This window comes from Otolemur garnettii, unplaced genomic scaffold, assembly GCF_000181295.1.
Source record: "Otolemur garnettii isolate 467f Iridium unplaced genomic scaffold, OtoGar3 scaffold00122, whole genome shotgun sequence".
In the NCBI taxonomy this organism is placed as follows: Eukaryota; Metazoa; Chordata; class Mammalia; order Primates; family Galagidae; genus Otolemur; species Otolemur garnettii.
This window is the reverse complement of record NW_003852517.1, coordinates 3407625-3418767: the sequence shown is the minus strand read 5'-3', so window position 1 is coordinate 3418767 and position 11143 is coordinate 3407625. Positions and strand designations below refer to the sequence as shown.

Below are 11143 nucleotides of genomic sequence, written 5' to 3'. Positions count from 1 at the left end.
CCATGTAGCTGGGACTACAGGTGCCCGCCACAATACCCGGCAACATTTTCCTTATGTCTTAGGATTTTCCTAAAAATACTTCCTATCTCATGGGGCTTTAGTTGTTTCTGTGTGCCTTCCATATCCCTCATCCTCACGTGACCCCCACAACAGCTCCGTGAGGTAGCCATGGCAGGCATTAGTACCCCACTTTACAGATGACCCTGAGACTTGGGAAAGTGACTCAACTAAGGGTCACATGGCTATTAAAAATTGAAAGAGGGACTAGAAACTATCCAAAACCCCACACTAATGGATGGGAATTGCTTCTCTCAATTTGTGCATTAGCAATCCACATCCTTTCCACCTTCTGGTGACTGAGTCAATTAATAAGGTGACTGGCAAGGAATGGCTCTACTTTTACTGCTTCACTATAAAAACCTCTTACGTTGTGAAGTCAGAAAAATTAACTTCTTCCCAGTCCCGTCTCTAAACCTGAGCATGGCCCTATGTTCCCTTTAAGAAACTGGGATAAAATGAACATCCCGCGTGGACACTGAAGTGTAAAATGAAAGGGAGATGGAGGGAGGAGCCACGGCCCCTCAGCAAGCCCCACAGAAGGCACTTCAGACAATGTCCTCGGCAGGGTGGGGGAACGCGCGTGTGCCCAGCGTGGAGAACTGGTGCCAGTTCCGCAGGAAGCCCCTGTTGTACTGGCCTGTGTCCACGATGAGCCCCCAGAGGAGCCGGCGCCCAGTCTTCTGCCGGAGGGCCTGCTGGACTTCCCTCTCGGTCACGTTGTAGCTGATGTTTATCAGCTGGATCAGGAAGATGTAGGCCATACCCGCTGTGATGATCACAGAGTACCACACGCAGGTGAAGGACAGGGCTGAGCTGGGTGGGAGCAAAGGCCCATCAGGGCTGCTGTTTTTGTCACACTGAGAAAGCTATCATCATGCTATCATTTTATACATTTTGTTTGTACTTATTACTAAGGACTTTGGCACTTTCCCCAACTCTCTGGAAGATACTCAGAATGTCAATGCCCTAACATAGGAAAATTGACATGTTCTATTTTATTCTAAATTACGGGTGCTTTTCCTACTGTGTTACACTAGAATAGCAAGAACTGTTGTTTGTACTCTGTGTCCTCCATACAACCATCAGAGTGCCTGACATAATAGTGTTCAACATTTGTTTGTTGAATGAATAACTCCTCAATTGTACCTAATGCCTGAGAAAACAAAGGCACCATGAGACTGCTATAAATATCTCCAAGGAAGCATCAGGTGGGCACCTAGGAACAGTGCTAAAGTTGTTAATCTCCATTCTTTTCAGTCAAGTGCTGGGGAACACAAAGAAGAAAACTCCCAACATTCCTGGCCCTTTGCTTACCTATAAGAGGTGCAGGAACATCGTAACATCCCAAACTTGGCTTCCCAAAGCCAAACAGAATCACCCAGGGCAGGAGAGGGTGATTGAGACCCAGGCATGAATGAGACCATGAGGAGGGGCTGCCATTTAGCATCTGCCATTTGATTATTTTCATTCAAATAATCCCAAATTAAGCATTGCCTGGAAATAAAACTCATCCAGAAGCTTTACTCGGAAAGCTGAAGGGCTTTGGAGATGATTAAATCCAAGGACCTCACCATAAAGATGAGGTGATGCGAATCCCCTCCAGAGCAGGGTGAGGACCAACGGCAGGACTGTGCTCCTCAGTTCACTGAAGGTGGAGACTTGCTCTGCCTTAGGACACTTAGCACCCATGGTTTTAGGGCAGAATTTCACAAACTCTCCACATAGCTAGGAAAGAAACTTACCTGAGGAAGAGGATCAATCTAATCTATTCTGATAATGCCCATTAATGTCTAGAGCTAGAATGGCAATGCTGAGATCTATCCACATACTAACATAAACAAAGGCCGTAGGGGAATACTGAAAATGAAGAGTGGGAAGAAAGAAAAGGATCAAACCAGAGAGCTCCCACGTCAGGAAGACAGCAGAGACAAGGAAAGAAATAAATAAGGGCAGAGGGGATCCCTGGCATTCAGGAGAGAGGTGGCAGGGACTGAAGCTGAAGAATCCCAGCTTGTGTCATAGCTCAGGGATCCTCACAATGTATAAATGGGCCCCGACCTAACAATGCCTAAGGAAATATTGACCTACATACCACAGTAATCATGAGTGGTGATTAAAAAAAAAAAAGTAGAACAGGAAAAGCCAAGAGGAGGTTAGAAAGAAAAGAAAGGTTACAGACACACTGAGTGCTTCTTAAAAGGGTCAGAAGTAGTGAATTAAGACTGGGCTAACAAGTACCAGAATCCAGCACTAAGTGAGAAGAGATTCTTGATACTATGACAAATAGGCCCTGGTTATTTGTTGTTTTACTTTCACTGTTGCTACCCTGGTGTACATATGAGCAGTTGTCTAACCCTGGAAGCCCCTGAGTAAGCCTGCTTCTGTTTGTAGACTACTTCCTCCTTATTTTTTAAGGGTTAACATCCTTCTGACATTACCTTAGATGCTTCGGTTGAGAACTGCCAGGCCAGCGGTATGTAACAGCCACCCTTAATGGCAACTTCCTCTGTGGGCCTCTATATTGTTAGATCCACAACTCACCTGTAGTTTGCATAAACTCCAGGGCAGTAGAAGAGAGCTGTGAAGACACTTCTATCTCTACAAATGGTGTCCAAGGTCAGTGTGATCCCGTACACCGAGGTGAGCAAGAAGATCAAAAGGGCAAGTATGAATGCTTGATGATTTGATTCTCCAACGCAGCTATTTATCCTCAAAACAGCACAGAGGAAAGAAAGGCAAACGTGTTTTTAAAAGTTCTTTATGTTAAAAAAAGAAAGCTTTTAAAATAGGGACAGTGTGAATTTCACTTATTAAAAAGAAAGTTCTCTTATTTTTCAATTTTAGGGAATTAAAACTTTTCCGCAGACAAACTCAGTTTTATATTCTCTGCCTTCCACCTTTTTTTTGAGACAGAGTTTCACTCTGTCAACCTGGGTAGAGTGCTGTGGCATCATCATAGCTCACAGCAATCTCAAACTCTTGGGCTTAAGCAATCCTCCTGCCTTAGCCACCCAAGGCACCCGCCATTATGCCAGCTAGTTTTTTTGTTTTTTGTAGACACAGGGTCTTGCTCTTGCTCAGGCTGGCCTCCAACTCCTGAGCTCAAGCAGTCCACCTGCCTCAGCCTCCCAGAGTGCTAGGGTTACAGGCATGAGCCACCGCACCCAGCCATATTCTCTGCTCTTTGCAAAGTAGAATCTTATCATTAGTTTAAGGACAAAACTAAATAAAAAAGCAAACCTGGCTCGGCACCTGTAGCTCAGAGAATAGGGCGCCAGCCACATACACCGAAGCTGGCGGATACGAGCCAGGCCCAGGCCTACTAAACAATGACAACTGCAACCAAAAAATAGCCGGGTGTTGTGATGGGTGCCTATAGCCCCAGCTACTCAGGAGGCTAAGGCAAAAGAATAAGCCCGAGTTTGAGGTTGCTGTGAACTGTGATGCCAGGGCACTCAACTGAGGGCGACATAGTAAGACTCTGTCTCAAAACAAAAAGCAGAACCTCACTAACAAATCTTTCTAAGCACTGGTAAGTGAAGTTTGCTGCCCAGCTATGAAGAGAGTTGACACTGTCACCAGCATGCTAAGGAAAAGGGGACAAACAGTACAGTTATAAAAACTAAAAATGCTAAGTCCTCTGACGACAGTCCTATTGTGACAGTGTGGGAAAACATGGGTTAAATATGTAGGGAGTAATAAAACCATCCAAAAAGGTCGGAAACATGGTGTGAGGTGGAACACAACTTGTTAACAAGCCAGCTATCTATCAGGCAAAAACAGTTTTATGTCACAGCCATTTGTAGGGCAGGATGTACACACTGGCACACTGGGACCCTGAGGTGGGAGACCTACTGTTAGGTGAGGTTTTCAGGACCTCAGCAAAGCCAGCACTTGGGTTTCCAAAGAGGGACACCCCACCCTCAACACACACAAGGGACTGAATGATGAAGACACTCTAGAATACCCAAAAAGGAAAACACCTGTTTACTTCTAAAGACAAAGTCCCAGAAAAACGCTGTCCCTGTACTTGAGCCATACTCTTGAAGTCTGCTCTGATGCCCTCTTGGCCTTTCCCACACATTCACACTCTCCTACGTCCCCTTCTGAGGGGGGGATGCTAGAGGGCCACAATCTAGACACAAGCATGACTCACTGACCACACTGCCTGAAGAGCAAGAAACCAGCAAATACGCTACTGACAGTACCATAGGAATGAATGACACTCCCTTTAGTTTAGATTTACTCAGTAAAACTGCAGCATTACCTTGAAATGTCACACTTTACATCTAATGGGCTTTATGTGTTTTCATTTGTCACTGGCCAGATGGAAGGTAGGAAAGAAGACTCATCTCTCCCTCAAATAACCAAATAGTTTATGGTAGGGCCTCAACTCTCTAACGGTCAGTGAAAATCACCAGTAGCATCAAAAAAATGATTAAAGATGTATGGCAAGAGGACAGAATAGTCACCTAAAAATAGGGCTATGTTTTCTTGAGCTCTGTATTCAAACGGAATTGCGGCTCGGCGCCTGTGGCTCAAGTGGCTAAGGCGCCAGCCACATACACCTAAGGTGGCAGGTTCGAATCCCCAGCCCGGGCCCGCCAAACAACAATGATGGCTGCAACCAAAAAATGGCCAGGCGTTGTGGCGGGCGCCTGTAGTCCCAGCTACTTGGGAGCCTGAGGCAGGAGACTCGCTTGAGCCCAGAAGTTGGAGGTTGCTGTGAGCATGATGCCATGGCACTCTACCCAGGGGATAGCTTGAGGCTCCGTCTCAAAAAAAAAAAAAAAAAAAGGAATTGCATGGCCAATGTGCCTACACTGATTCTGATAAATTCTTTTTTAAAAAAATCACTCCACTGTAGATACTTCTCTATTAGAAAGTAAGAGCTAAATGAAGAGCATTCAAAAGAAAATTACAAAAAATACCCCACGAGTTTTCTATTCTTCTTCCGGAAATGACTGAAGAAACTAAATTTGTGAAACTCGAAAAACTGATGACTAAGTGGGAACATCCTAGCAGCCCACAAATATCTACAAGGTGTAAAGCTGGGAAGCAGAAAAATTTTAGGATAGCACAAAAGAGGATCAAATGCGGCTAGTTTCCCATGCATTTACACTTTCAAAGTCTCCAAATTTTTCCAACATACCAGACACAATGATGATCCATTCGCCTCACACAGATGCCACATATCCGGCAATGCCAGGCCCGGGCCGGCCGCACCAGCTGACACTTGGCACACCAGTCCTCCTTCACCTTAGTGGGACTTGCAGCCAACATCCTGGAAGAGCCCTTCAGGTCATCCTTCAGCGTGCGGTTATTGAGACTTCCTGATGTGTCTGCTCCGGGGAAGCCTTTGGTCTTCTCCTGCCCTTTTCTGTCCGGGCATTCCAACTGGCTGCCACTTAGAGATCTCTCCCTGCTAGTGGGATTGCTGAGGTAGCCTGGATTCTTCTTGGCTCTGTACAAGGCTAAGAGTATCAGAAATAACCCACAGGTCAGAACAGCCAGCCGAGTGGGGCCCACACGCCCTTTGGGGACCACCTCCTGCAGGAACACGTAGTACATGTAGCCCAGTGAGAACAGTCCGAGGCTCAGGAAAAACAGAGTCTGTTCTTTCCTTCTGTGAGTGAGGTAGTAGTACCACAGTGCCAGCACAGGAAGGGAGGTCAAAACCACCACCCCCAGGAGGAAGTGCCAGGAAGCCACGTGCAGGAAGACAGGCAGGAGGACCAGGGGAGGAATGATGCTGATGTTAACTTTTTTGGCTCCCCTAAGCCAAGGAATTCGGAGGCGATCAGAAATTGTATCCATGATTCTTTCACAAGTCTCTGGCCGCACAGATTTACATGTAATCCATCTATTCAGAAAGAGCACAAAGAGAAGGGACTTCATATGGGTTTACTGAATTAAAAACCACAGAATATCAAAAACGATAAAAGAGACCAAAGGCCGAGTGTCTTACTAAACACAAGCTTTCCAGACTCACATGTCATTTTTTTAAATAGGAACAAGAAAATAATGTTTAGAAACTTAACAGTCTTCACTAAAGCATTCCCCACTAAACAAATACATAGGTATATGCCCATACTCCATACAAATTATGTTTACACACCTGTGTCCTAAGAATCTCAAAAAAAAAAACCTCACAATCTAGTTGTGAAGACAACATGGAGATTCAAAAATACTAGGTGAGTGACAAAGCAGCAATCATCAAAGAACTCTTATGATCAAACATCCTAAGGCACAGTCAGGCGACAGTCCAGTACTTCTGGGTGGAGTCATCAGGGGGTCTTTGTGGAAAGGTAAGATCTGTGCTCAACCCTGATGGTCACCGAGCACTTGTATGGATGGAGAGGGAGGGAAGCTTTCTGGTGGAAAGAAATATGTACAGCACAAAACCTGGGCTAGATCTAGGGGAAAAAGCAGTCTACCAGGGCCAGGGGTCTACACAAGGAAGGCTGAAGGTCAAACTACATGTATTAATAGTATGAGTCAAATGACTGAAATAGGTAAACAGTGGTATTTGTTGACTTTTTTGGACACTTGGACTATATGATGTTTTAAACATTTGTGTCCTCCCCAAAATTCACGTTGAAACCCAATCCCCAATACAATAGTATTAAGAGGGGGGGCCTTTAGGAAGCAAATAGGTCATAAGGGCAGAGCCCTTTTAAATGGATTAGTGACTCTATAAGAAGCCTGAGGAAACTTATTCAGCCCACCCACCACATGAGGACACAGCAAGACAGTGCCTCATGTGTCATAGACGCAGAAAGCGAGAGCCCTCACCAGACAATGAATCTGCTGGCCCCTTAACTTAAGACATGCCAAGCCCCAGATCCATGAGCCATAAATTTGTTGTTTATAAATTACCCAGCCCAAGGTATTTTGTTATAGCAGCCCAAATGGACTGAGACAGAAATTGATAGAGATGTGGGTGTTGCTATGACAAATATCTAAAAATGTGGAAGCAGCTTTGGAACTGAGTAATGGGTAGAGGCTGAGAGTTCTGAACTGTATGCTGGGAAAACCACCTGCGCCACTATGAAACAACAGGGTGATTCTGGCAAGGGTGCAGAAGAAAAGGGCTGTAGAGGGAAAGCCTCAATCTTCGAGATTACCAAAGAGGTCAAGAGCAAAAAGTTGGTAGAAATATCAACAGTAAAGGCCATTCTGACAAGATCTTAGATGGAAATGAGGAACATCCTACTGGAAGGTGCAGGAAAGGCCATCTTTGTTTTAAAGTGACAAAGAACTACGTGGAACTGCATGTATCCTAGTGTTCTGAATAAAGTAGAATCCAAGAGCCATAAAATTGAATATTTGGCAGAATAAATCTCTAAGCAGAGCATTCAGCATGCTGCATGGCTTCTCTAGAATGCTTACAATAAAATTCAAGAAGAGACAAATGACTTAAAGACAATTTACAATCAAAGGGAAGCAGAACTTAAAAGATTTTGAAAATTCTTAGCCTTCTCAGCCTGTCTATATAGTAACAAACAAGAAAGTGTGTTTTGGAGAGAACAGCAAGGCAGTGGATAAGGGGGATCAGTAAGGATCCACCCCATGCTATTCATCAAACCCAGAATGCCACGGCCTTGAGGGGAGAATGATTTCATAGGAGGGGCCAGGGACACCCAGGGGAGCTCAGGGCTTACTGCCTGGCACACCGCAAGTCTCTGCTCCCTCCATTCTGCTGCCACACTCCATGGCAGCTCCAGCTGTGGCTCCAGTGGGTCTAGCTACCATGCACACCACAGTGGCTACCTCTCTGAAGAGCAGTATCCACACAGTGCCAACTCTCCGCAGGCACAGAGTACAAGAGCTACACAGGCATGACTACCTCCACTAGATTTCTACGGATGCCCTGGGGGTGCCCTGGGGCTGAAGTAGGGAATTGCCACCAGAGAGCCCCCATCAGGGCACTTCCCAGGGGAGCCATGAGTGTGGGGGCATTCTAGAGAGCCCCCTCTGAGGCAATGCAGCGGTGGGGTAGGGTCAGCGTCGCTCCCAAGACCCCAAGCTCGTAGAGCCACCAGTGTGCAATTCTAGCCTGAACAGCTGTGGTCTTGGCTGTACTCAGCAAAGCTGTGACAATTTCGCCTTGGGTGCTCAATTTCCCTCCAGGAGGGACATCAGTCAAAGATTATTCTCAAACCTTAAGACTTGTTTGACCTGTTGGGTTGGGACTTGTCACTCCTTTCTTCTTTCCTGTTGATCCTTTTTAGAACTATACTGTGTCCCACCTTTGTATTTTGGAAACACATACCTTGTTGGATTTCACAGGCTGTTAGAGGAGAATTTGCCTCAGGGTGAATCTTCCCTTGAGTCCCACCCATATCTGATTTAGACAATGATATTCAGATTTCTGAACAGTAGACTTTTGAGTTGATGCCAGAATGAGTTAAGAGGGCCATTGGGATGGAATGAATGTATTTTGCATATGAGAAGGATGTAAATTTTGAAGAGCCAGGGGTGGAGTGCTATGGTCTAAATATGTACTCCCCCCAAGATTTATTAAGTTGAAATCTAATTCCCAACAGGGCCTTTAGGAGATGATTAAATCATGAAAGTGGATCTCTCATGAACGTGATTAGTACCTGTGTTAGTCTAAAGTTTGCATTGCTATAAAAGAAATACCTGAGACTGGTTAATTGGTATATAAAAGAGTTTTATTTGGCTCATGGTTCTGCAGGCTATACAAGAAGCATGGCACCACCATCCGCTTCTTGTGAGGGCTTCGGGAAGCTTCCTCAAGACAGAAGACCAAGGAGGAGGAGGCCACATGGTGAAAAGAAGAGGTGGGAGGGGGGAGGTGCCAGCTCTCTACGAACTCACTCATTACCATGGGGAGGGCACCAGGCCATTCAGGAGGGATCCACCCCTGTGATCCAAACACCTCTCACTTGGCTCCACCTCAAATAATAGGGACCAAATTTCACCTTGAGATTTGGAGGGGGTCAAGCATTGAAACCGTATCAGTAAATGAGAACTAAAGACCCTGTTCTGCCCTTCCACCATTTAAGGACACAACAAGAAGGCACTACCTATGAGGAAGAAGGTCGCACCAAATAATCTGGTGGCACCTTGAGCTTCAGTTTCTCAGGCTCCAGGACTGTAGGCAATAAATTTATGTTGTTTCTAAATTACTCTATCTACGGCACTTTATCAAAGCAGCCTGAATAAAAGACAAGCTAGTGAGGAAAGGTAGAGTTTAAGAAAAGATAACTTCAATTACAGACAATTTTAAAAAGTAGAATGAGAACCTGGAAATGAACTGAAGATTAACCATATGGGAGTGACAAAGAGCAGCAGGGACAGGGGAAGCACTGGACACCTTTCTCCAGAGGATATAGGATATAGAGGTCTCCAGAACCAGGAGGGAAGAGTTAGCAAGGTTAATGGAGAGCTGCGGTCTTGAGTGCTGGTGGTTATGGAAACGGCGTCATTTCTCCTCATTAGTGTAAAGTGCTCCATTTTCAAGCCTAAGTCTAAAGAACCTATTGTTAAAGACACCTGTAAAAAAGATGTATAGCAAACACTATCAAAGAAGGATCACAACAGAATAATGGGGTCTTTAGGAGTCAAGGTTGGTACAAGACTGCAGTGGTCCCTGGGGAATGCTTTTTATGGCTGTATTAATGCACCAAGCCCTATGGATGGCAATACGCAGTCACAATGACTTTTTAAACCAGAAGTAATTACCTATGGGAAAGCAAGTTTCCCACATTCCAATTCTCCTCACATCATGCCTTTCATATAATAATTTTTAAATATACAATTATTTATGAAATGGATAAAAACCAGGTTATTACTATTTGGTACAAAATTACCTTTTTAGATAGTGATTTCCATCACTGGGATAGTGGTGAAAATAAAAGCCAAATGCAATATATCAATCACGACAATATTGCTGTTCACAAAGAAAACAGTCAACCCAAGGGAAACACATGCCTTCTGGCTGGAGTTCCTCCCCAGAAGCAAGGGGTGACACCAGTACCAACAGCATGACAATGATTTTTCAAACTCTGAAGCCTTTTGTGGCCAGGTTAAACTCAATCCTAAGTAGTCAGTCTCTAAATGCTGAGGCCACAAATGCAGGGACTTTCTGGAACTGTGCGCATTTTAAATTTACAGATTCTACCGGCTTGCCTTTATTTTGTTTTGAATACTAACTTGCCTGCTATCCTTTCATCTGCAGTTCTGTCATCTTCTCTCCTTAAATGAAAATGATAATCTCCTAGTAAACTGAGCTGGACAAACCTCCGTGTACTACTGCGTAATTTACCTTTATAAAATCCTCACACTTCACATAGAAGCCAACTCTCATTTTAGACGCTTGGAAATAGAATCAAGAGCAAATTCTAGCATCCTGGTGGCTAAGGTTAAAATACAGACGGAAGTTCTCGGAAGGGCCGGTGGGGTCGCATCGGGAAAGCGCAGTGTTCTTACCTATCGCACCCTTCATCCAGATCTTGGCAATCACACAAACAAGAAGCCATGTGGTTCTTTTCCCCATTCCGATCTATGTACTCGCAGCAGCACAAGGGCTCCAATTCAGGTTCTTCGGTTTTCTTCTTCTTCACTGGCTTCAGACTGCCCTTTTGTGTCATGATTTGCACCCGTCACCGAGAGGCGTAAGAAGCCCTCAGAAGGTAAAGATGGAAAGAACACAACTTAACATCTTGTAAACACATCCACGCCTCTGATTAACCGCCAACGCCAGAGCCATCAAAAATGAGAAGTAAGAGGGGGAGAGGGGGTCCCATATCCACAGGCTTCTGTGGCTCCGCTTGGCCAGGCACCGGGCTCCAGGCTTCTCAGGGTTCGGAGCTGCCCTCACCGCCCCTTCCCCTCCAGTGCAGGCGCCGTCTGGGCACCAGCTGTTTCCATAGCGACGGACAATCCACGCGCCCAGGACAGCAGGGGCGCGGGCGGTAGCGCTCACCTGCGGGTGCTGGCTGCGGGGGGCCGAGCGGTCCCCGCCCGGAGGCTGGGCGCTGGTGGAAACTCACCCTGAGCGCTGGGGAGAAGCGAAGCGTATGCCCGCTGGCACCGGCGGACGCAGTCGGCTGCC

General features: G+C 45.7%; 1 protein-coding gene across 1 annotated transcript; it reads right to left on the bottom strand.

Annotated features, from left to right (window-relative positions):
* On the bottom strand, window positions 1–10790 carry ZDHHC23 (zinc finger DHHC-type containing 23). Its single transcript, XM_003797729.3, has 4 exons — window positions 10519–10790; window positions 5213–5923; window positions 2602–2769; window positions 1–873 (listed from the first exon to the last, which is right to left on the bottom strand). Exons 1-4 carry the CDS (start codon window positions 10677–10679, stop codon window positions 606–608), a joined length of 1308 nt encoding a protein of 435 aa, XP_003797777.1. The 5' UTR covers window positions 10680–10790; the 3' UTR covers window positions 1–605.
* Window positions 10791–11143: the final 353 nt, after the last annotated feature.

Coding starts and splice junctions, on each gene's coding strand:
- ZDHHC23 (XM_003797729.3), bottom strand. CDS start 10,679: ATGACACAAAAGGGCAGTCTGAAGCCAGTGAAGAAGAAGAAAACCGAA. Junction 5,924..10,518: donor CTGGATGAAGGGTGCGATAG/GTAAGAACACTG, acceptor CTTTCTGAATAG/ATGGATTACATGTAAATCTG. Junction 2,770..5,212: donor ATGGATCATCATTGTGTCTG/GTATGTTGGAAA, acceptor TGCTGTTTTGAG/GATAAATAGCTGCGTTGGAG.